Below are 26,654 nucleotides of genomic sequence, written 5' to 3'. Positions count from 1 at the left end.
TTAATAAATAATTTTATTTTCTTTTATCCTGTTTCTGTAAGCTTTTTACTATGCCCTCATTTATGAAACTTGTAATCATATGTAACAAAATGTTATCCCATACACTTCCTAAGCTTTTTCGCCCTTTGAAATTGTCATCAAAACATCGAGGGCAAATCGAATCAAATATATTTTGTAATGCTTGCTTTCTCGATTTCGGTCAAATTAGATGAATGAATGAAAAAATGAAAAAAAAATTGTTTTGATTGCTGAAAATTAATTGCGGCAAAAGAGTAATAAAAAAAATTAAACTTCATAGTTAAATAAGCTTAAATGCAAAATAGAAAAGGAAAAGCAATAAAAAGAACAAAAAATATCAAATTTAATTACCACACATTCATGAAATACAATTATTATACTGAACATAGAATGAAAGGTAAAAAATAGTTTAATAAAGAAAAACATAGCAAAAAATTAATAAATGGAAATTAAATACACAATAAAACAGAATGGTGGCGTTATAACGGCGTTGGTGGCGTTGTCAGAATGCTGACTCCAAAAAAGTTTATAATATTGCCCCTTTTTAAAGGAGTAAATTTACATCTTTTTATATGTAATTATACTTATTCCACATAAGTTGATGTAAAATTACAACCTTCCAAAATTAAACTTTTTATACTGTGTTTAATCAATAAGTGAACAATCAATACAGTTGCATACATTTTAGAAAAATTTCGAGAAAGAAAAAAAAACAAGAAAACAGATTTTTTTTTGAAAAGTCTTGTGTCATAATTGAAATAAAAATCTAGCAAGTTGAAAACAATTTCAACAATTGAAAAATAAAAAAAGTATAAGAAAAAAAACTTAGAGCTAGAATTGAATATATAGAAAAAAAATTGCAAAACAGTTGATGAGCCAAAACAAAACATTTTCGAAATTGATTTAAAAAATCAGAATTAAAATATTATATTAAAATAGATTGAAATATACAGAATCTAACGCTAAAAATACATCAACTGTTGTACAACGGCCAGAAACTGAAGTTTTCTCTTTTACACAAGTAATATAATTTTCCACCAATCAACATTTCTTAAAAAAACACATAAAAAAAACTAAAAAAATACGCACAACTGATTTTTAAAACCGAAATAAAAACAGAACAAAGGGTTGAATAGGATAGGTAACGATAAAAACTGATGAAAAAAAGTTATTTTAGAAAAAAATAATAAATACAGAAAAAAATTAAAAGTAACTTAAAAAATATATTCAAACATTAAATGCTGCAAAACAATCGTATAATGAATGAAAAAAATGGATAGGCCTTACCAAGAAACACAGAATAGAAACAAAAAATAATGCTTGAAACCTACAAAAACAGAACAAATTCAGCACAAAAAAGCTTTCAATACATATATAAATAAATATATAAATAAATATATATTTTTTTGCAACGAAATAATTAAAAATAACAGTCTTAGTAAAAAAATTAAATAAAAGCAAATTTCGCAAAAAATACCACAAAACATAAATCAAAAAAAGAAAACCTAAATAGAAAAATGCAAAAAAGTATTTAAAAATTTCAAATTCCAATCCAAAATTTTGAAATAAACAAAAATCGCATAATGCTAAAACATTGTAACAGTCATGCTGCTGTGAAACATTTTAAAAATATCAACAAATTCATGAAAATGTCGGTCCCAAAATTAAAATTTTACTTACTTTCTTTTGATTAAAACTCAAATTAAACGTTATTCATTGTTCCCCTTTGTAATTTACAATCACAAGTTTTTTCTATGAAAAATTAATTTTTCGTCAATATTTTTTTTGCCCCTTTTGAAAGAGGAGGTGGAGAAAAGAATATTTTACAAAAATCTTTTGCATTAAAAAAACAATAATTTCACGCCAATTTTCTAAACTAAACTAAGCAAATTATTGATTAATTTATGATTACTTTTTTTTCTCATTGCACGCCTTATTCTGACCTGCTCGAGCAGACGGAAATAACTTGGGAATAACATTTTTTGATATTTGAAAATACTAGGCCAACAACATTTTATGTTATTTATGACAATATTTGTAATTCGCCGTTATGATTTTTTTTGTAATTGGGTTGTTATTGTAATAACAGTCTAATAACATTTTTAGTTATTCTTCGAACAAATCTTTGTTATTATAATCCCAATAACAGTTGGAGGTATTCTTTCATAACAAAAAATGTGATTCAAAAGTTGTTTTGGCTGACAATTAATATCAGACCATTACCAAATTTTGTTATGATAACATAAACAGTTATTAAACCCTTATGCAAAAATTGATTGTTCAAAAAAATTCCATAACAGTTTCTGTTATTTTAGCAGTATTTGTTATTGAAATGGCTTGAATTTTTTTATTACCGTCTGCCCGGGTGTTGACCTAATGTGCCATATTTGAATAAATAATGCGTTATACGATTATTGCAAATAGTGTAATATCGATTGCACAAATTTATTTTCAATGATTTTTTTATAAACATTATTTTTGGCAATTTTCTAAATGATTGCATAACAGTTATAAGGCTGGTACAAATTGTATTACCCTCTTCTTCAAAGTAGGCCTGGAAAATCAGGATGCAAAACAAATATTTTTAATTGAAGTTCAAATTTTCAACGGTAATTAAATTGCAATCAACTGAAATCAAATTCAAATTTGTCCCTGCGTTCAGAATCATCAGTCTAGGTTATTTAAAAATCATTTGAATTTTAGTAAATTTTCGAAACATTTTTTGAAAACTGATGATTGCACATCAACCAAAGTCGAGGGACACAAACTTTGAAAAAAAAAAATGCATCGGCAATAAAAAGCATAAAACAAGGAACTGAACCAGAAGCCGAGAAAGAAAAGCAAAAAGAACTTAAGAATATTTTTTGTTTTTTAAAAGGACCTATAAGCTATTGTCTTTCATATGTTTATACCTTTAAAAACACTAGATTACGGAACGGAATGGAAATATCTAAATTCCAACAAAAATAATGGTAAATAAAGAAGGAATATATCCAAAGCACGAAAAAAAAAGAATAATGAAGTGAAATATATTATGAAAAAACTATTTTCAACATAATTATAATAACTATTTTAAAAGACTTGGTGCCTTAGTAAAACCTCTATAAATGTCCAAATTTACATCTTTTACGTGTAACTTCACATAGATATAAAACACAAAAAATTTCAGTTGAAAAAAACTAAATGATAAAAAGAAACAAAAAAAGACCACAGAAAATTAAAATGCTTTTAAAAAAAACAAAACATGGATAATAAATCAATAAAATAAATAATTAACAAAATAAATCGATTTTATATTAGGCATGATGACTCTTTATATCCCTCAATCATTTTTTTTCATAAAATTATTTTTATTAGGTCCTTTTTGGTGCTGGGACCTGGTTAGGACCGAGTCGGCTTTTGTAATTACATTTGGCTTAATAATTACAGAGGATCTTGTGTGTAAATGTTAGTGGGAGGGGAGCCGATTACCCGCGGCCTACTCGGGGTATCCCTCAATCATGGTCAGCGAAGAATGTGTAAATTTACATCTTTTTCTGTGTAACAGCACTTTGTCATCTGTTATCTGAGGGAATATTAAACTATCAAATTTTAATCCTTCAAAGATTGCACTTTTTCTTATGTTTACGAAACAATCAACCACCTAAATAAAATGACTCTTCAAGAAAGTAATCCATGAAAACGCAGCGACTACTAGACCACCATCGATTTGAGCAACAATCGCCCGTTGGAAACTTTCCTCAACTCTGTTTTGTGTGACCAAAATTACAACTTTTGTTTTGCTCTATTCAGTAGTTTCAACTTTTTTTTGTTAATTTTTGCTTTTGTTGTTTGTTTGTTGATATTTCCTCACCTCGACAGCGTTCAATTGCTTGTTTGGCCGTAACAGTAGCGGTAGTAGCAGTAGTGGTAGTGGTAGTAACAGTGGTAGAAGTAGTAGCAGTAGCAGAGGTACAGTAGTAGTACTGAAAACTGCTGCCGAATTACTAGCAAACATTGGGGGGACCCGCGACGGGGTCCGAGTCTTCATCAAATACCGCCCGTGGTAGAACACGCAAATACTGCTCATATCCCCACTCTGCTTTTTTGTTTTGTTTTTTTTTTTGGCACTAGTTTCGGTTTGTTTGTGTGTTACTTTATTTTGTTTTGTTTTGCTATTGTTTTGTTACTTTGTTGTTTCGGTTTGTTAGGCTTTGTTTTAAAATAGGAGGTGTTTGGTGGTTTTGTTTGCTTTTGTAGGTTTTTGTTTGTATTTTGTTTCGTTACTTTTTTGTTTGTTGGTTGGTTGTTGATTTTTGTTTTGTGTATGCAAACCAGTGCAAACCCTGGAATCTTATCTACACTACCTCTGGGAGATTTGAGACTTTAAAATTGATTCAATCGAAAACATTTTGCTCTTTTGCTCAATTTATCACAATTGCACACCGATTTGAGCTTTTCTTGCGTTTTTTTTTTGCTTTGCTGTGTGTCGAATGGAGACGCGCGGTAGGTTGCTCTTAATTTTGAGGTTAGGGGGAAAATTTTGAATTTTTAAGCATTTTTCCTAGCGGTTTTTTGTTGTTGCTGGTTTTTGTTTTTTCAAAGCACTCTTTGTTTCTTTGCACTTTTTTATTCTTGAAAAAAATTCTTCTCTTTTTTTCACACCATTTTGTTGCAAAGCCGAAAAGTGGGAGATTATTTGCCGAAAATCTCCCAAAATGAGCCAAAAAAATCGAAAAGGGTTGCGCGTTTTTTTTTCTTCCTTCACAATTACTTTTTTCCGCACTTCCGATCGAGGGACCCCCCGACAGAGGGGGGGTTAGCAAAAAAAGAAGTGGACCTAGGGGTCCACCACCACCACCTCCAAAAGGGGGATGGTAGCAAACGACGACGACGACGAGCTCGCACGCACTTTTCTCTCGCTCGAAAGTTGGCGAAGAAATGACGGTGCCGCGCGTAAGATGGCAGTCCTTAAGGTCCTCGCGCCTGAATGTATGCCACCCTCATCACCACCCCCAGTTGTTCAAAATCCCGGGTTTGCTGCTGCTGCGAAGAAATGTGTGACACACGAAAGTTGTTTAATAACTGCATCACAATTTTACAACACAAGAGTTTACTGGCAGCTGGGGGGCAGGTCGTAGTATGGGTGGACCGGACACCAATACAGAGATACGAGCGGACGCAGCAGCAGCATCGAAGGAGGCGAATCACGGGATGAAAGTGGACACGTGGATAATGAGGTGGTGGCGCGCCACCCTAGCGCAGGCCAGTCCTTGGACTTGGAGCGTTCTTAGCTGGGAATGTGGCAGGGTTGCCGGTTTTCCGGTTTCAGTTCTTGACAAATACCAGAAAGAGTTCATTGAAATTTTGCAATTTTTATTAACAGTAGCAAAACTAATGTATTTTATTGAGCCTTTTCTGATAATTTTCGATTTGTTTTTTCAAGCTGTGCCTGAAATTTAATATTTTTTTTTATTTTTCACCTTGAAATGCAGTATTTTGATGAAAAAAAAATAACAATTGTTAGTGAAACAGCAAGAGAATAGGTTTAACAAGATCTTAAAATAAAAGAGTCAATAGAAAAGTTGCATTTTGCATCCTATTGACAAACTGTAAAAAAAATGTTCCAAGTTCGTGGAGTGTTCCGAATATGAAGTATGACTGTACTAAAATATTCAGAATAAATTCTCAAACGATTATTTTTCCATGTTTATTAGGCCGTTGCAAAGATTTTTCAAAGTTTATGTAGCCCCCCCCCCCCCCTCAAAATTGGTCTGAAAAATCAGGGGACAAAAAACTTCAAAATTTCCATGAAGTTAGAAGTCTAATCAACTGAGAACAATTTAAAATTATTTTTTCTGCATTAATTATCATATTTACCATGTTAAGGCTTGTTTAAAAATGCTTTGAATTTTCATGAAATTCCAATGTTATTTTTCGCAAAAAATTAAATTTTCGTCAATACTTAGATATTTTGGAAACTAATGAGGATAAAACAACAGGACAGGTATATAATAATATAAAACATTTTTTTCCATATTAAAACGTTGAAACTATGGCTCGTAATTTCAATTTTTAAACTTTTTTATTTGTTTTTTGATTTTTTGGTCCTCAAACTATTTGTTTTGAATGGTCAACTAAGTATCTTTCATTTGAGTCCAAGACAGCTAAAATCGGTAGAAATGGCGCAGAATTTAATTTTTTTCTAAACCTTTTTCGTCTGTTATTCTAAAATTCAAAATTTGTAAAATGATTAAAATGATTTAATTGGATGATAATAATACACACGTATTATTATGCAATGTAATTTGAATATCTTACAATCGGTTTAAGATTTTTTTTTCAATTAAAATGTTAATTTTAGTCAACAACTATTTTGTTGCATCCTAAAAGTTTTAACATCTTGAAATAAAAAAAGGTCTCCGATCAGGCAAATTTTTTTTCTAGGCACTGGGCAAAAATAATTAGACCCATATTTTTATTTTGCCATTAGGGTGACCTACACCGTGCTAGGGCGGTCCCAAAAATGGCAACTTTCCTAAATTTTCGCAAAAATCAAAATTTTTGCGATTTTTGCGAAAATTTAGGAAAGTTGCCATTTTTGGGACCGCCCTAGCACGGTGTAGGTCACCCTAATGGCAAAATAAAAATATGGGTCTAATTATTTTTGCCCAGTGCCTAGAAAAAAAATTTGCCTGATCGGAGACCTTTTTTTATTTCAAGATGTTAAAACTTTTAGGATGCAACAAAATAGTTGTTGACTAAAATTAACATTTTAATTGAAAAAAAAATCTTAAACCGATTGTAAGATATTCAAATTACATTGCATAATAATACTTGTGTATTATTATCATCCAATTAAATCATTTTAATCATTTTACAAATTTTGAATTTTAGAATAACAGACGAAAAAGGTTTAGAAAAAAATTAAATGTAGTTGAAATTGTTTGTTTTTTTAAAGGAGCGAGAACAAATCTTAATATTTCATTATTTTTAAAAAAAGCAATGAAAGCTAAAACAAAATTAATTAAAATCTAATTATTTATTATTTGAACAAACTATTTTGTTTAATTATTTGGGGGCCACCCTGAACTTTAAAAAAAAAATATTTTCAGGACTGGACAATCATGGACATTGTTTTAAAAAGTAAAGAAACTGGAATTTATCGAGAAAAATTTAACTTTGATTGGCTATATTTTGAAAATCATTTTGAATTAATAAAAAAAAATGTAAAGTATACTTTTCGATTGCAGATTCGATTTTACATTTAAAAAAATGAAGTCAACCAATTTTAAGTAAAGGATTTATTTTTTTACAAAAATTACTATTCAAAAAATCATTATTCGTCGGCAAAATTTTGGTCCTTACTTCTGAAAGATTTAAAAGAAAATGTCCCCTAAACATATAATAAAAAAAATACCGATTTTGGGAAATTGCTTTTTTTGTCAAAAAAGGTAATTAAAAAATCACCTATTTTGTTGGTGTACCTATTTTTTCTTAAAAGTCCTCATCAATACCTACAACTTTGCCGAATACACCAAATCAATAAAAAAAATTATTTAAAAGTTACAGATTTTCGAATATTTACGTACCATTTTTGTATGAACAGACGAATGACACAAAATGGCTTCTTTGGTGATAGGGAAGGCCCTTACTCAGTTTGAGCCAAATAAAAAAATACTAAAAAAAAGTCGAAAAGTTTACCAAAACATATTTCCAACCCCGCCGAACCCCCCATTGCTCTTAAATCTCCTGAACCTATTCAGACTGCATTAGCCCTAATTGGAGGTAGTGACTTAAAGATAATTCTTAAAATATGTTTTAAATATAAAACACAAAATTCTAAACTTATCCAAAGTGATATCCAAAATCCGGAATAATTTTTTTTCTTGTTGTTTTAGACAGTTGCAATGAAATTGTTTATGTATTAAAATGTTTGTATAACATGACTTTGTTATATAAATAAATAAATAAAAGAATTATATTAAAAAATGTGGTTTATTTAAATTCCAAATCACATCAAAGAACATTTTTTAATGTGTTTTAAACTATGTTCAGATTGAAGTGTAGCTTATCACCAATTAACAGTTTAAAGCTAGAAAAACGTAACAAATATTACAAAAACATAGATTTTATGACTTCAAAAATTTCCCGGGATTCAAAAAATATTTTTCCCGTTTCCTGGGAAATTCAAAACTCGGAATAATTGGACGCGCTAAAAATTTCTGAAAAAATGACCGCTGCTTTTTGAGTAAATATTGAAGTGAGAGGGGACATAAACTTTGAACAATATTAGCAAAAAAAGCAAAGCAATCCACTTTAACGACCCCCGGGTCTTTTGCGGGCTCTGTTGCAAGTTTCTGCTCATTTCTAGGCGTCCGAAGGTTATGTGTGGTGAGTCACCCAAAATCTCTTTTACGCAACACTATTAGCATCAACTTATTTAACAGTACACTGAAATTAAAAAATAGTGCCAAATTCCTTTATTCTAGGAATTTTGCCTCTTTTCCTTATTAAGTAATCTGGTTTTTTGGATTACTTAATAAGGAAAGGAGCCAAAATTCCTAGAATTTAAGAATTTAGTACTTTTATTTTTTTTCTGTGTAATAACCATTAACACTACAAGTAAATTCAATAATATTTTGGTACGATATGTTATTATCCTTTTCACTCAGATCTTTTCAATCACGCTTGAAGCAAAATGATCATCGTTCGGTCAAAACGTTCATCGTTCGATCAAAACGTTCATCGTTTGTGCAAAATGAGAGAGAATTGAGAGAAAAATTACTATTTCCGGTCTCTTTTCGCTCAATTCTCTCCCATTTATCATCGAATTCCTTCATTTTCTTGACATTCGCGTCCTACTTCCTACTCCCTGATTCCAGTTTGTGTCTTTTTACATGCATTTGAGTTCATCGCTCATCAATTTGAGTTCATTGTAAGTGCTCGTTTGAAAACCTACAAATGAAATCGAGAATATTTCATTAAACCATACCCTACGCCACATTCGCCATTAAAAACTCGCAACTTTCCAAGGTTTTCCTGCATAGTTTCCATCTGCACTATTATTCTTCCTTTATTATTTTTTCTTAACTCTTTTTTTTTCTCTCAACTTCCTCAGCAAACCGCGCGCGCGGTTCGGCTCTGCGTCGCAGTTTTATTCTTTCGCGCACGCCCCACACACCGCCGCAACCGACGAGGAGATTCAAATAAATTAAATAAACAAAGTGCAATCTGCAATAGCTGCATCCAAGCAGGCCTGCTCACACTTACACTCAGAGATTCGTCGGCAAACGCAAACTTAAATATAGTTTGTTGTGTAAATAAAAGGAGCGAAAAAAGTGTCGGAGGCAAAAAAAACGCAACACTTTTTGTTGACGCTGGAACTACTGGCAGCACTGGTCACTGGTCTTGCAAGAAGTTTCAAACTTTAAACGAGAGCGAGAAGGCAGCATGTTCCTTCGCGCAAGGACATCACCGGAAGGATTGAGGGGGGGTAGGGGGTGTCCAACCCCCACCAACACCACCATCTTGGACGTGAATCTGGCAAGGTGGAAAGGGTTTCCCACTCCACCGTCTTGACCGTCTTGCAACACTGGTCTGCCTTCGAAAAATTGCCTTCTTCTACCCAATCCAAGTAGACAATGCGTCGATGCACTTCTTTTGCATACGAGGAGCGCCGAACACATGCGAATTCTGCACACACACACACGCGCTTTCGGCCTACTGCGATTGCCGCCGCACATGTGTGTCGTGTGTGTGTATGTTATTGCGAGGGAGGTTATGTTTGTGCCTGCAAACTGACCATCGTCGTCGTGTCTTCTTCGTCTTGTTTGCCTTTAGGAATGTCGTCGACGGCGTTGCTGTTGTTGTTGTTGCTATTGTTTTGCCTCCAAACGCATACAATCTTGACCACTCGGACGCATCTCGGTTCCTTCGGACGTTCCAGCAGCATCCGGAATGTCCGAAGCGCAAGGTCCGAAGACAATTTGGCACTTCTTCGAGATCGAAGGAGTCCGCGAGGGGTTCATTCGGAAACTGACCACCGCACTGGACAGCTCACGAAGGTCAGCCTGCTTCGATTACTTCGTAACTCTTTGACAGTGTCGTTTCTTTTCCTTTTGGAGAATAATAAATTAGTTTAGTGGACACACCCGGGTCCACCCGGGTGACCTCGACGGACGGTGCGGTCCTTCGCCCTTAAGTCATCATCACACTATAAAAAAGAGAGCTGCCTGCACGTGTGTGCATCTTTTGTGTAATTTAAACCCCCTGGTCCGGAATGTCTGCAGCGCCGCGAATCGCGGCAGCAACGCACACTACGATTCACCCAAAAAAAAAAACTTACATCTAATGACAGGTAAAAAAACAATGCAATGTATGTACTTGTGCTCTTTTGTTGTAGCGTCGCCAAATGGTCAGCGTGTGTAATCCGTTTTCGGCGACGACGTCACCCGCTGTCAAAGCACTCCGCGGAACCGAAACCGTACCGAAACCGTACCCCGCCGAGATTCTCTGGCCAGCTCCGTACGCCAGTACGCCGCTGCTACTACTACTGCCAGACCGAACCTGGCTGCCTAGAACTACTGCCGCCGCTGGAAAGTATCCGCGCGGGTGTGTGTTTGTGTGACGCAGCTTTTGAAGTTTTATATTTCATCGATTTTCGCGATTCGCGCGTTCCCCACCCGTTTCACCTTAAAACGCGTCGCGTGCCTGTTACACTTCCCCTTAAAACGAGCGGCGCTCGCAGCAGGCCGTGTGTTGTTTAATAAGAATGGTATCAGGTTTTTAAAAAAGTTCGGAAAAATAAATTAAAAAAAAAATTGTTTTGTTGATTTATTTAAACATCTCAAGAAAAACAGACAAACACTTCGTTTGTTTTTGCTTGAATTGTCACCCACCACTCAAGTTTGACAGTTGACGCAAACGTCAAAACAATGCTTTCCAAGGGTCATTTTCGTTAAAACCTGCATAGTGCCACCCTCCAACATCACAGCAAGCGAGCGCAGGAGGGTGGTGGTGGGTGACGCAAATGTGACAGCCGCGAAAGAGTGCGGTGACGGCGGAGAAAGAACGAAAGCGCGCGGAGAAAGAGAGAAAGCATAGTCATAAAAAAGAGGATGGCGGTCCGTTTCTGAAGGGTGATGCTGTCGTGTTTGCTCGATTTCTTTTTCCAGATGATGGCGGCGGCGGCGCAGAATGATTTTTTATTGTACTTTCGCCGCGAAAATTGCGCGGTAGAGTTGTGAGCCGTTTGAACAAAAAAGTATGGAGTTTAATTTTAATAATAAAAAGAAGTTATATGAAACACTTAATAGGCGAAAAAAAAGGTTTAAAATGCTACTACATAAGTTCTGACTCAAACTGCCGTGTAGGTTCGATTAGCCTTGAAATGCTGATAAAACACTAAATCATGCTTGAAATAATGTTTTTTAAGGTTTCCACAGTGTCAAAATATCGATTTTTAACAAAGGGGTCGATGTTTAAAAATTAGTTTGGCAACCCAGTTCTGCCGTTTGAATGCTTTTTAATTCGAATACGTTCGAATTAGCAGACATTCGATGTAGCGAAATGGGAACTTTCTTCAGCAAATAAAAAACCTGTTTTTGTTTCGACAACAAATCAAAGTTTATTCCGCAAAGTTATGCATATGATTAATTCTGCAATCTTACATCCATCTTCCAATTTCCATCGGCATTTTCAGCGAACGGCGTATGACCTTTTGAAAAAGTTATCTAGATAAATGCTCCCCGAACATTATTTTGACAAAATTCCTTCTACATGTTTTATTAGAAAACAGTCCAGACTCGATTATTCGAAGGACTTGGAAAAAATCTTTCACTGCTCAAGGAGCTAATACACTACTTGTTTTCGGCAAACTCGCAAATAAGGCAAAATGTATGCAAAAAAATGCTGCTGTTTGGACAAACAAATAAAGCAGGTAAACTGTCAAAACGTGCGAGTTTGTTTGCCGTAGTGTAATAGCTCCTTAATTAATTTTTGTGGTGATATTCGTGACACGGCGTGGCTACTTTCAGCTTTCCAATGCGAAATGTTTGTTTTATATTCCTTTATTATTAATTGGAAACTTTTTAATAACTGTTCAGGAAACTTGCGAAAAAAATGTGTTTTATGTCTCATTTACTCATCAAAATGTGCAAAGTTAGACAACTCGGGCAGACGGTAATAACAAAATTCATGCCATTTCAATAACAAATACTGTTAAAGTAACAGAAAATGTAATGGATTCTTCTTGAAAAATCCATTTTTGCATAAGGGTTTAATAACAGTTTTTGTTATAATAACACAATTTGTTATTAGTCTGATATTGGTTGAAAGCCAAAACAACTTAGGAATAACATTTTTTGTTATGGAAGAATACCTTCAACTGTTATTGGGATGATCGGATAAGTTGTTGAAATAACCAAAAATAATAACAAAGATTTGAATTCATAACGACGAATAAAAATCTTGTTATAAATAACATACAATGTTATTGGCCTAGTATTTCCAAATATCAGAAAATGTTATTGCCAAGTTATTTCCGTCTGCTCGGGAAGAAGTAACTTTGTACAAGGCTTAAAATCAATAAAAAAATTGTTTTTTTTTTATCCATAAAAATGCTTGAGAAAGTGTTTAGACATTCTGAATTGAAAACACACGGATTTGATTGGTACCTTTAAATGCAATTTCAACGGTAAAACGTTTTATATTTCTTTTTCTTAATTATTCTCATTTAAAATATGACTTATGAAATTTGCAACAATAATTTTTCGTCCATTTTCGATTTAAAACATGTTTAGTATCCATGCACTCGGCTAATACTTGCTTAAGGAAATATGATATTTATTCATAAAAATCCAATAATAGAGACTGACTTCGAATTCCCTGCGTTGTGCTGTTGCTGTTGTCCAGGCGCTTAGAATCTCCGAAATGAATAAAACAATCGTTTTAGGTGACTGCTAAGCCAACCGTCTCGGACGAATTCAGGTTTTCTACATTTGCTTATTTTGTTTTCTCATTTGATCAATCATATAATCCAATCCTGCTATAACCTTTTCAAACAGTTCCGTTATGGTCATATTTGAAATAAATTGGCAGGCAATACTCAACTCGCGTCTTTGATCTGTGGTATAATTTAAGTTACTCATTTCTTGAGTTATTAATTCAATCCATAAATCTCTAATCATTTGCAATACTGTTACCGCAGCAGATGATATATTATCTGCCGTTTCGTTATGCCAGTCAATGGAAAGAAGAGCTTGTAGTAATTTGCCTTGTAGCGTGTCAATTCGTTTGCCAATACAAAGGTTGAAAATTTTGTGCACAAAGTGCGTATGGCCCAAACATTTACGCAAGATTTTGTATATTAAAGGATTACACTCTAGCACAGACGGAACCACTTGTAATTGAACAACGTGGGCAGCGTGATGGTCTGGAATATCTTTGCATACCCGGTCTTTAGTTTCTGAGCGACCAGACTGGAAAATGTTCGTTTTTGGGATGTTAAAATTACCTACAATGTATGTTACTATTCCTCCAACGCGAAGAAATCGTGTCAAACGACGAACCAAATGATAGCTTCCGTTCACTGTGTTTTTAATGTTTTGCGAAGTTCGCTTCAAACTTAGTTCAGACATTCCAGATTTCGGTAAGTAGGTTTTGGTCGATTCCGACGAAATTGAATCAGTATAGTGATCAACTGTGGAGGGTTGTTTGTTTTTAGATTTCTGCTTTGAACCTTTGGTTTTAGGTTTTTGCTTATGTTTCTCTTCCTCATCTTCTGAGCTTGATGAACTTTCGGTGGATTCAGAACTGGTATCGGAGTCGGAGTCACTCTTGGAACCCTCGTCAGACTCATCGCCATTCCCTGCGTCACCATCGCCTTCGCCGTTTTCTTCATTAGAAGTGCTTTCTGTACGTTCGTAGGATTCAGAACTTTGGTCATTGGAATCAGCTTTATACAGCTTGTTTGACTCATCATCATTTGTTTTCCTTCTATCAGTGTGTTCATCGTTTTTAGATGTCAATGCGCTGACAACTGCACTAGCGCCCCACGCTATCGGCTTAAAAAGCGTGCCGACTGTTTTCGTGACAATTTTCGCAGTTGTACGTGGCGCCGTTACTGCAAAAACAGCTGCGCCACCAGCAGTAGCAATGGCAATGGGAGCCAATCCCACAGCAACCGGAACAGCAAGCCCAGCGGCCACACCAACAGTTGCCACACTCTCTACGGCAGTGACGGCCAAGGCTGCCAGTGGACCAACTTTTACCGCAGTCAGCGAACTTAACAAAAATGCTTGAGTGCCGTGAAAAGCGGCAGCTCCAGTAATCAAACCGGTGGTCTGAAAAGAAGAAAAAAAAAAACAACAAACGTGTAACTTGCTACTACGACAATCCGACACATTTTGGTGGATTCGAACTGACGACCTTTTGATTGCGAGTTTAACCGCCGAACGCCGCTGGGTTTTGCTTCTAACAAGTATAATTTTCGAAGTCACGTGGTATAGTGGAAAGCATGGTTGCCTCTCACCCCCAGTTGACCTGGGTTCGGTCCCACTTGAAACTCGCAATCCAAAGATCGTCAGTTCGAATCCAGGGATGGATGAATAAAATATACTTGTAGTGAATGAGTGTGGCAGAGAAGAGAGAGGGAATGAGAAGAGAGAGAGAGTTCATGTAGCGTAATGCGAGAGCAGGCCAGCCAAGAGAGAAGTTGGGAATGTGTGCGTGAGTAAACGAGAAATAAATCAGTCGTGTGTTTTGCTTGGGCGTGTGTTATTATTTGGGTCCGAAATAATAGAAATTCGAGGGAAATCGGGCGAAAGTCACGACAATACCTACACCCAAAACTAGGCAACGCATGTCCGATAGAATTATGGCCTCAAGTCGAGAGAATTGTGGTACCATTCACAGACACAGAGAACACAGCTCGAGATGGGCGAGAGAATTATTCTCTCGAAGTTCATTTGCAAAAAAAAGTTCATTCGTCAAAACAAAAACCTAACGTGTCGACTGCGGGATTCGAACCAGAAATGACTTACCTGCCTCGGCCACCACAGCTTGGTGACCAATGCGTGGTCAGAAGTCGATGTATAACACTTGTTGAAGATTTATTGTTTCAATTAACGAATGAACACATTTGTTATGAATTCAGTGTTGCGAATGAGCGAGCGAGCTAAAATCCGTGCTCGCTCATTCATGAGCACGAGGACTCATCAGGTAGCTCATTCTCGCTCATGCTCATCGCATGCGCTCGCGCTCAATGAGTGCTCATCAGCAAAGTAGGTAGTATTGTTGCGAAAATCGACGAAAATGGCAATTTTTCGGACCACCCTAACACGGCGTAGGTCACCCTAATGGCCAACAAAAAAAATACGGGTCTTATTATTTTAGCCAAGGAACCCCCAGAAAAAGTTTGAGCCCGATCGGAAAACTTTTTTTCGAATCATGCTGTTTTCGTGCGGAATTCCTGTTTTGTTAAATTATTTACAAATAATTGATCATATAAGATGAGGTGCCCAGACATCATAACGTTCCCTATTTAGAAAAAAATTAGTAATGTATTACCAAGAAAAAAAATTTGTGTTCCTTTAAAATACTTTTCAGTTTAATTAAATAGTTGACCTTCACATGTTACTCTTTTATCAACTTTATTTTTTTATAAATCAGACTATTTCTTCAGATAACGATGATAATCCTAATTTTTCATCTCAACTCTGAATCCTCAACAAGCTTCAAAACAAATTAAAAAAAAAAGAAAAACAAAAACAACAAAGCTCTGCTCAAAAATGGATATTATTTTATACCCGTTACAGGCAAAAAAAGAACGCTCATTTTGCTCAATGAGCAAAACATGAGCGCGAGCGATGAGAATTTTCGCTCATAAAATTTATGAGCAAACATGAGCAGGAGCAAACGTGAGCCAGCTCTCGTAGCACTTCTCCTCACGAATGAGCGAAAAATGCTCACTCATGAGCGGATGAGCGCTCAAAATCGCAACACTGGTTATGATAGTGTGAGTTGGAAGCATTATTATTTCGATTTTGGCACTGAGCCCACAATGAATTTTGAGGGAACGATTCTCTTACCTCTGAATTTTGGTTGTACAGTCCAGACTCGATTATCCGAAGGCCTTGACAAAATTTCACTTCGTATGATCGAATAACGAAATTTTTTTTTTCGTTGTCTTACTTTTTATTGTTGAGCTTTCGTATGACCTTCAAAGTACTCTAATGTAATTTAGAATTTTAAATCCAAGATGGCGGTCAAAATGGCGATGATGGAATATGAAAAAAACATTTTTTTAAATTTTACATTCAATCAACCATGTAAATTTGACTAAAATGGGGTCGCAGTACTCGAATTTGATGTTTAACCCTCTACTGCCCAAATTTTTTTTTCGAAAATTTTTATTTTTCCCTTGTTCAGGAGGTCTTTTTGAGCAATTTTTGTTCTACGAAAAACTTCACTTCTCTTGTTTTATGTTTTTCTTGTTTTATTTTTAGTATTTTAATTTGCATTTATCTTGTTATGTTTATGTTTGTTTTTGGTAGTATTTGGCCTATTCTACCACCTAATATAATTACATTTTGCCTTTCTATTTTTTTCATGTTTTTACAGTCACTTTTTCAATTTTTTGCTTGTTTTTCACATTTTCTGCTATAGAATGGCACCAACATCATTTAAATTGCAAAAAAATGCGTAGAAGCATAGTCTGGGACAGTACAAAAATTACTGCATACTTCTTTTTACTGAAAATATAGGAAATGTTAGTAAAAAACACATCCAAAGTTGACCCCTAAAAAAATGACATTTTTAAAAAAATTGGCAAAGTCACATAAAACAAGTTAAATTTTCAACTCTGAAATTTTCTAAAATTTTAAGAGTTCTTCTTTCCAATGCTTTTTAAAGATCAGAAATCGGTTGGAAAATTGATTTTTGGCGATTTTTTAGATCGAAGCCCGTCTAAAGGCGGGGTTGGGTTGTAGAGGGTTAAAGTAAGAAAATAAAAAAAAAAAAATTTTTATCGAGGTTCAATTTCCCCATACAAACCTTCAGATAATCGAACTTCGGATAATCGAGTCTTGTTTTCACCTGAAGCTGATTGCACTTTGCATTTTTGGAGGGAGAGGGGGACAAAAACTTTGAAAAATGTTTTCAACAGCCTAATGAAAATTTAATACGCGATCCCGTAAACAAGACACACTATGGCTTAAGCAGTTATAATAAATTATTTGTACAAGTAAAAGGAATTCAGCTTAGCTCACCGTTTCGCGGTTCATCTTGTTTATTATTGATCACGGCACTCTTCGCACTCCACTTTTGTTCTGTGATGGGAATAAAGAAAAAAAAAAACTGATTAGAACTGGTGGTTTGTTAAACTCTCATTCAATTGTGATGAAATGCCTTTTGCAAAAATATATTTTTATCAAAAGCCATTTTAAATCGTTGATTTCTCCTGCCAAAAAAAAGTGTGATCTTCAACACAAATGGTATTGGTATGATTCGTGGAATTTGACCATCTATTACTGAACAACACAGGGCGCATTTCCATGTTTCTTTTCTCCTGCACGGGAACTTTCTTATTTTTGTTCAAGTTGAGTTCGAAATGGATTACTGAACAAAACAAATAGAACAAACCATATTGAAACAATTTTACTTACTGCGAATAATCTTACTCTTGCGGTGAACTCCAATCTGCAAACTAAATAGACATGTCCACTTCCAAATCTTTCGCACGACTAGAGAAAAGGCATACATGCGAAGTATTTTTATAATCTGCCACATTAGGGTGTCTAAAAATATTTTATTTATTTACTTATACTGCAAATCAAGTATCACTGGGACTTGTTTCATTGAATTCAATACATAATAATTAAACAATATCCAAATTTTCTGAACATTAGCAACACTGAATACTTCTTTGGATGGTTTTAAATTATACAAACTATTTGATTTTTTAGTCACCCTAGCTCGCGATCTCACAACAGTCCGCGAATATATTGAGACCAATTTCTGGGAAATCTTCATCATTCTGTTTACATTTTGGGACGATAGAATGCGTGAGCAATGTGGCGCTTATGTACTCATTCGTTTGCGCAGCACACCAACTATATAATTGCTTATCGTTTCTCAGAATGCAAAAAAAATTATTTGCTTGATATCAAAAATCTATAAACAAAAAATCACTTGAGAACCATAACTAACACAAGCAGGCACCCCGGTTCTTCAAACTCTTCGAAAAGATAAAAATGGTTGTAGGGGAATGTATTTCCATCGGACGCTTAATGTTGGCATATCCGCACTTTGGCGTTCGATTACGAAGTGTGGGTGATCCAAATTTGTGGGCCCCCACATCGGAGAGTATGACGGTGACTCTCAAGTGTTCACTCTCACACTCTCTCTTTCTCGTCTTCTCTGAACAATAACGTGTCAATCGCGAACGTTTTAAATATTCGTGTTTGCTTCAGGTTTGGCGAATTCGCGGCGCAGCGTTCATTAGGCGCTCCAACTGTGTCTTCTAGGAATATAAACCGGTTTAATGACTGTTTGGCTTATTTTTGTAAAGCTTAGTTTGGTGTAAATTTGGTAAGTAGGGTATATGACCCTATTTTGGACCTAGTACCTTTTTTGGACCTATTTAAAGGCTTTTAAAGTACGAACTCACTGAATCCAACCAACAGAAAGTGTAAGCAGGATCGTTTTGTAGCTTACCTCTTCCAAAAATGTTAACATTTTTGATTATTTCCGCTTTTTCAGCCACTTTTTCCAATGCCATTCGTATTTCCTATCATTTTCCAAGCACATCGATTAGGTCCAAAAATTCCGGCCTCGTTGCTTTTCAGATTTGGCTCGCGACACCTTGAAGATTTTTTCTGTTTTGCACTGACACTAAGCAATTTCGTCCGGTTCCCGAGCAATGTAACTGTTGTTTATTTAATTCTTTTATGTTTTTTTGTCGCTGAACCATTGAAATAACTATTCTATTATCGAAAAAAACTCAATTCAAAATAATAACGACTAATAACCGGTTGCCTTTTATGTTCTAATGCTTGAACAATTAGGTCGTAAGAATACGCAAATTGTAAATAGGACAGAGACCTGCTAAAGATGCGTGAGTTTCCATTCAATATAATTAAAACACGTTTTCAAATTCAAATCCATTGTTTTATCATAATTATTTAATTACTGAAATAAATATTTTACAAATTATAATCGTGGATAGGCCCTTTGGTGTATCAAACCGAGTTTTTGTAAGTGTGCGTGTTGCCGCCGCATGCCGCAATTAGGTTTTACGCCGACTCGATTAGGTTAGAAATTTGACAGTTCGGCTGCACTGTTTACATTCATTGCACGTGTGTCTAAGTAAAAATGTGTGTGCGTGTGCGCTCGTGACGTCACGCTGTAAAACCTATTCGAGTTGTCCAAATTTCAACCAACCAGAGTGTGGGTCCAAAATAGGTTCAGCGATGTCTCCAAAATACATTCAATAAGTCCAAAAAGCACCAAAAAAATGTGTTACTTGAAATGCTTATTACAATGAAATGGTTAAATTATTTTCAATTTTCAATAGTACACTTTGTTAAGCATAAGTTATTACTCGTCCATTCTGAGGGTTATTTTATTTTTGAGTTTGTTAATTTTTGAAAATAATACTTTAGAAACACTTACTTGGAATTGTACTGTAATTTTAACTCAAACTTTGAATCAAAGACTTGTGAGAATCGAAAAGAGCAACTTGTTTAATCTAGCTTTTATGCTTAACTGATGAGTTAAGCACACTTAAATATATTACCATGTTGCTTGACATCAAAAATAAAAATTAAACACAATCTCAACTAATACATGCATAACCCTGATGAAACTATTACATCGCTGCACCAGATGCTAAATATTCAAATTCTTGGAAATGATAAAAATGATTAGCCGCACGATTTCTGCTTCATTTGGTAAAAAAAAACTTTTATTGTAAACCAAAATTAAATAAATACTTAACAATTCGACACTTACAAGTTTAGACTTCTTCGTATGTGACAGTTGTACTGTTGAGTCCATCAATTGCCGCTGGGTCCGACCTCAGCACGGAGTTCCTCACAATCCGGATCATCATTCTAGCCTCCAGGAGTCCAACCCGTTTGTCCGGTTGTCTGTGCCAGGACATCGCGTTCCCACTGCCTGGTTTGTACAACCCGTTGAGATTTCTGAAAATATTGAACCTGAGTCATGTCACTGTTCACTAAATCAGGCAGTAGAGTCACTCACGCCGTGTAACAGTTGTCGAACCACCACCCACTGGAGTACTTGCTCGCACATCCGTACTTGTCATCCCGATCTGTCGTGGCAAACGCCATCCGGTTGTGCCGCCCCATACAGTCCTCCGCCGTTCCGTTCATAAACGACTCCACGTGCAGCCGATACTTCTCGAACTCACTGTGCACTATAAACTGTCCATAGCGGGCCGTCCTCTGCTTGCCCGCGTTATCCCTGACCACAACCAACAGCTCGTAATTGGCCGACCGCGTCAGCTGGTGCACCTTCTCCAGCCCCAACCAGAACTCCCCACTAATGTCCCCGAACCCGTTCCGGTAGTCGTTCCAGTTCCGCGTAAAGTCAACGCTGCCGTCGAACCGCCGGTGGATCACGACCCAACCTCCGCCCTCGATCTTCTGGTCGCAGTACACCAAAAAAGCTGGGATCGTGGACAGGCGAGGTTTCGCGTGGTACACCCCGTTGATCCTCACGTACGGATCCTGGCAGCCGTCGATTTCTGGCGATTCAATAGAATTTAATGTGTAACACTTCAGTAGATCATAAGCGAGCCCCCAAAGAACCTACCGTACTCGGAAATTCCATTGAAATCCTCCCTTTCTTTAGCCAGACACAGCGCGGCGATCAAGATCAAGAGCGTAAACGACTTCATGCTTTCTACAGTCTACACATCGTAAACATGCGACCTCCCAAACGATACTGACCCAGCATCAGGTCAAATCTTCGCATTAGAGAAGACTAGGCAAGTTTGGTGAGCGTAGATAAATAGGTCAGCTAAGCACAGCGAAGTAGAGAACCGGCGAGTTGTGGGATCAATTTGATTGATTGGTTTTGGGACTGGAAGCATGTTGGGTCTACTTGTCTAAGGAGTTTTAATTTGTTATCCCATTCACTTTTCTTACCTTTCTGGCGTCGAAGGTAGATGTTGTTTTGCTGAAGTTGGTATGATGTTTCACTTTCTAAAGACTATAGAATTCGTTGGTGAATAGTAGGGTTTCGGGGATATATTTTAAATATTTTGTTTTTTTGTTTTTTCATCGTTGATTTTGTTCGTAGGATGGTCTTCGTCCTACCCTCATGAAGGTTGTTGAAGCGGCTTTGACTCCGTGTTACGTGTTACTCCGACTTTGCCTCTCCTAGAAGACCCGACTCCACCTATTCCGGCTCTACAGCCCTGATATCGTTGTTTTTTGATCTTTTTTGAACTTTTTGATTATACAGAGAAGATTCGTTATTTCGAATTTCGCTACTTCAAACGTCTGCTGATTCGAATGCTCTCCTATTCAAACGATTGAAAAAAAAACTCAAACCTCATTTGAAACCATGGGAAAATTTTGACCAATTATGGCCAATTTTGCGCTAAAATGATGTCCCAAAGCGAATGCTATTATTGAAAACCGAGATTTTCAAAGTTGATTTTCTAAAGAAAACATTTAAAAAAATGTAAACCCGTTAACATTTCTCTAAAGTCGGGATAACAAATGCTTTCATACATTTGATAATAATAATATTTTTTTTAAAGCACTAAAAAATTGCCCAAAACTACGTATTTTCAAAAAAAAATACTGAAATAGTAGTTTATGCAACAAGTTGCAAAAAGAGGATTTTTTCAGCACGAGTCGCACATTTATCCAACGAGGTTCACCGAGTTGGATAAATACGAAGAGTGGTGAAAAAATCAAGTTTTGCAACGAGTTCCATACAACATTTTTTGCAATTCCGAAAAACGCTTCTTGAATGGAATTTTTTGTCAAACATTCTTGTGTTTAGTAAATTCACCGTTCAAAACAAACAATATTGAAAAATGTTACTTTTCGATACTAGTGTTGAAAAGTTTAACTTTTCAGCACCCATTTCAGTGCTGAAAAGTCGAACTTTTTAGCACTGGTATTGAAAGGTATAAATTTTCCATTTAGTTATTTTTGGTAGGGAAAAGTAGGCCGTTTCAATGCTCCAGAAGGACAGGAAATGTTGACAGTTTCACAGCGAAATTGCAAAAAAATGTTTTTCGCAATATGAGTACCAGATGAACGGGAATGTTTCATACATGTTGATGGAATCAATTTTTTTTTGAAAATAAACAAAAAAATATATAAATCTTCGTATATTTGAAAAAGTACTGAAAAAATTGTCCTTACAAGATGCGTATCAAATGATCGGGAATTTTCCATACATTTCGAAAAAAATAATTATTTTTTTGAAAATAGAAAATATTTTTACAAAACTAAGGCCGTTTCAAAAAAATATCAAAGTTTATATCAGTCCCAAAAAACAGGCCAAACATATTTTTTCAAAAAAACTTCAAAATTCGGGTGGAAATATAAGTCTAAACAACTTAAATAACAATCTGAAATGCATTTTCCAGCGTTCAAAATCATATTTTGCATGTCTGGATCGATCAAAAATATTCTGATTTTTTTTAAAGAAAATCCGTTACACAGTATTGCATATAGTTTTTTTCGGCGAAAAAAAATTCGTCAATACTTAGATATTTTTAACTAACGATTGCAAAACTACTGGAAAAATGTCAATACCATGGCTTGTTATTTCAATTTCTATATATTTGTATTGTTTAGCCCTCCCAGAGTCGAGGGACATAAACCTCAAAAAAAAAAATTGCGGTGTCCTAAATAATATAAAAAAAATGCCCAAAATTTTAGTTTTCTTCAAAATTTGGTATCAAACGATCGGGAGTTTTTCATACTATTCGATAGCAGAGCAATTCTTGATTCTCTGAGATTTCGGTCATTCGAGTTTTTTTGTATTTTTTAATCCAGCTGAAACTTTTTTGGTGCCTTTGGTATGCCCAACGAAGCCATTTTGCATCATTAGTTATCCAGATAATTTTCCATACAATGGCAGCTGTCCATAAAATCTATATCTTTTGAAGGATTTTTTTGATCAATTTGGTGTCTTCGGCAAAGGACTACACTAAAAAAAATGATACACGGTAACCATTTATATTTTCATGATTTTTAATATTACTTTTTGTCACTAAAACTTAATTTGCAAAAAAAAAACACTATTTTTAAATTTTTTTTATTTTTGGTATTTTTTAGGGGACATCAAATGCCAACTTTTCAGAAATTTCCAGAATGTGCAAAAAATCTTGGAATTTTTGAATCAATACTAATTTAAAAAAAATCAAAATATTGTAAAATCAATTTTGCAATCAAAAAGTTCGTTAGTGAAATTTTGATAAAGTGCACCGTTTTCAAGTTATAGCCATTTTTAGGTATTTTATCGATAATAGTCGCAGTTATTCATTTTTAATATTATTGCCCATGTTTGCACAATTTCGAAAAAAATGTTTTTGAAAAGCTAATTTTTTGGTCCGATTTTCAGTATTAAAATATGAAGCATTCGTGAAATTTTTCGATCTTTTCGTAAACAATATTTTATTTGATTTTTTTAAACAAGACTACCCGAGCAGACGGAAATAACTTGGGAATAACATTTTTTGATATTTGAAAATACTAAGACAATAACTTTTTATGTTATTTATAACAAGATTTGTTATTCGTCGTAATGAAATTTTTGTTATTGGATTGTTATTGTAATAACAGACTAATTACACTTTTAGTTATTCTTCGAACAAATCTTTGTTATTATTTTTTTGTTATTTTAACAACTAATCCGATCATCCCAATAACAGTTGGAGGTATATTCTTCCATAACAAAAATTGTTATTCCAAAGTTGTTTTGGCTTTCAAACAATATTAGGCCAATATTAAATTTTGTTATGATAACATAAACTGTTATTAAACTCTGTGTGTGTGTGTGGTTATTAAACTGTTATTCAAAAATGGATTTTTCAATAAGATTGCATAACACTTTTTGATATTTTAACAGTATTTGTTATTGAAATGGCATGAATTTTGTTATTAGCGTCTGCCCGGGATAACATTTCAAAAGATCAAAAATTTCACAAATGTTTCGAATTGTTTTGTCTGCGTATTTTCGAAAAAGTACCCCAAATTTTGTATGGGTATTAAACAACTCGATAGTAATAATATTTTTTTCAGAGATTTTCACAAAAATAAGTATTTTTAAATAAAAATAAGTTTTTAACAATATTGGTATAAAACGGTCAGAAATTTTTCATAATTTTCTGAAGTTATAATATATTTTTGAAATACTAAAAATATTCAAGAAAACTACGTATTTAAAAAAATACCTGAAATTTTAGTTTTTACAGCATAAAAAAGTTCTATTAAATTAATTTTGAAATGTTTTCGATCATCTGTATGATTTCTACTCAATGTTTGAAAAATCCAGGCCATTTGATATATAATTGTGAAAACTTTTTTTTTTTTTTAAATACGTTTTGTGCAAATTTGCAGGGTTTTCCAAAACATGTTTCTCTCACTTTCTAAATATGTGAAAAAATCCCAATCATTTGATATCCATAAAGTACAATCTAAAATGCTGTGTTATTTTTTTGAATACATATTTTTGTGAAAATGTTGAGCTTTTTCAAAAAAAATATTATTCTTTTCGAAATGCTTGAGAATTTACCTATCACTTGAAACCCATATTGAGTTGAAAATGATTGCCGCTAGTGATGGAGAAGAGCTGCACATTGCAAAAAGGCCTAGAATCGAGGAGAAATGTGTTCGTGGTTTGCAGCATTAGTATTATGCAAAATTTGGAATAATTAATGTGTTCAAAATTAAAGTATTATGTGTTATTAACTGATTTAGGTACTATTATGTTTGTGTGAATTTATGTTGTAAACAAAAAATACAGTAAATTAAATCTAAAATAATAAATTAATTCTAAATCATATTCCAATCCTTAAAAAAGTGCAGAAATAATACCAGTGAGAATTCTTAACCGGTATTCCGATTGAGCCAGGCGCTCATTCATAAAGTATGTGTGACTCACGGTGTGTTTTTTAGAACAAACTAATGATAAAAATTCGGTATGTCTGATATTTGGCACCGTGAAAGAAGGGCTCTTTCCCGACATTTTGCGGGGTATACCGAAATATTTCGTCGGGGGGTCTAGAGTAACTTTTTTTTTAAAGATTATTTTTCGATTTTATGGGATATTTGCAAGATATTTGTTCAAAAAAGTCACAGAAAATCGGTGCATTTATGTTGGTATCACTCAAATTTCTTATGAATATGCTTTGGAGACTCTAATCAACTATATTTGACCAATATTTGACCTTTACTAAAAAAAATCGAACCAAATTTTCTAGATCTCTAGCTTTCTTTGAAATTACCTCAAAATCCAAGCTGAAAACCCCGAAACGACCAAAAGTAAATCTTTTCTTTGTAAAATTTGTCATGAAAATACTGCAACTTAGTGCCCGGATACGAATTTGAGCATTAAACAATGCAAAACATGGATTATTTAATTAATAAGCTGTTAATTACCAAATAGGCTCAGAATAGTAGCTTATGCAACAAGTTGCAAAAAGAGGATTTTTTCAGCACGAGTCGTACATTTATCCAACGAGGTTCACCGAGTTGGATAAATACGGCGAGTGTTGAAAAAATCAAGTTTTGCAACGAGTTCCATACAACATTTTTTGCAATTCCGAAAAACACCCATTGAGTGAAATTTTAAGTAAAATTTTCATGTGTTTTGTCAATAAATCGTTTAAATCAAAAAAATGTTGAAAAGTGTTACTTTTCGAAACAAGTGTTGAAAAGTTCAACTTTTCAGGACCCGTTTCAGTGCTGAAAAGTAGAACTTTTCAGCATTTATTTTGAAAAGTGTTGCTATTCGATTCTGTTATTTTTGGTTCAGAAAAGTAGGCTATTTCGTCGTTCAAGAATGACAGGAAAACTAAGTAGTTTCACGACGGAATTGCAAAAAAATATTTTTTCAATCCTCTGTTACATTTCACCATTACATTTTAAAACATTTTAGAATCAATCACATTGTGGAAAACAGTTTGCTGAACAAGTTACATACAAAAGTATCAGTTTTGGTTCAATATAAGCAGAGATATGCCCAATTTCCTGAAATAAATATTGCCTTTCTCGAAAATTTCTTAATTTAATTACCTTTTTACATGATGGGCACTGTCTACTATGATATTTTTTATGATGATAATATTTTTTTGAAACATAAAAATTATAACAAGTTTTGACGAAATTCATGAAAATTATTCTATAGCATTCATTTCAAAACTCTGTAGGCAGTGCCCATCATGTGAAAGGTAATTAAATTAAGAAATTTTTGAGAAAGGCACTATTTATTTCAGGAAATTGGGCATATTTCTGCTTATATTGAACCAAAACTGATACTTTATAATGGAACTTGTTCAAAAAACTGTTCTCTACAATGTGATTGATTCTAAAATGTTTTAAAATGTGATGGTGTAATGTAACAGAGGATTGAAAAAATAATTTTCTGAGCCTATTTGGTAA

At 34.5% G+C, this 26,654-nt stretch overlaps 3 protein-coding genes across 5 annotated transcripts in view; all 3 read right to left on the bottom strand.

The window, feature by feature from the left end:
- LOC120413289 (uncharacterized) overlaps positions 1-10,602 on the bottom strand; it is a 36,644-nt gene extending 26,042 nt beyond the window's left edge. Inside the window, exon 1 of one of the 3 annotated variants that reach the window (XM_039574028.2) lies at positions 10,346-10,602. The gene's annotated coding sequence lies outside the window, so the exon portion shown is untranslated. Of the gene's footprint in view, positions 1-3,871; positions 4,356-10,345 lie in introns of those variants that run through there. The other 2 variants (XM_039574027.2, XM_039574029.1) reach the window with 2 other exon arrangements.
- Positions 10,603-11,959: 1,357 nt separating this feature from the next.
- On the bottom strand, positions 11,960-17,745 carry LOC120413274 (uncharacterized). Its single transcript, XM_039574003.2, has 3 exons — positions 17,664-17,745; positions 17,268-17,327; positions 11,960-14,342 (listed from the first exon to the last, which is right to left on the bottom strand). The coding sequence occupies exons 2-3, from the start codon at positions 17,280-17,282 to the stop codon at positions 12,993-12,995; spliced, it is 1,365 nt and encodes a 454-aa protein (XP_039429937.2). The 5' UTR covers positions 17,283-17,327; positions 17,664-17,745; the 3' UTR covers positions 11,960-12,992.
- Positions 17,746-20,014: 2,269 nt separating this feature from the next.
- LOC120413314 (ficolin-1-A-like) lies at positions 20,015-20,981 on the bottom strand. The gene is made up of 3 exons (XM_039574082.2): positions 20,836-20,981; positions 20,263-20,767; positions 20,015-20,201 (listed from the first exon to the last, which is right to left on the bottom strand). The coding sequence occupies exons 1-3, from the start codon at positions 20,918-20,920 to the stop codon at positions 20,015-20,017; spliced, it is 777 nt and encodes a 258-aa protein (XP_039430016.1). The 5' UTR covers positions 20,921-20,981.
- Positions 20,982-26,654: the final 5,673 nt, after the last annotated feature.

The sequence above is a fragment of the Culex pipiens genome, chromosome 1, assembly GCF_016801865.2.
Source record: "Culex pipiens pallens isolate TS chromosome 1, TS_CPP_V2, whole genome shotgun sequence".
NCBI classification, from domain to species: Eukaryota; Metazoa; Arthropoda; class Insecta; order Diptera; family Culicidae; genus Culex; species Culex pipiens.
Note: the sequence above shows the minus strand (reverse complement) of the source record. Positions and strands in the feature narration are given on the sequence as shown.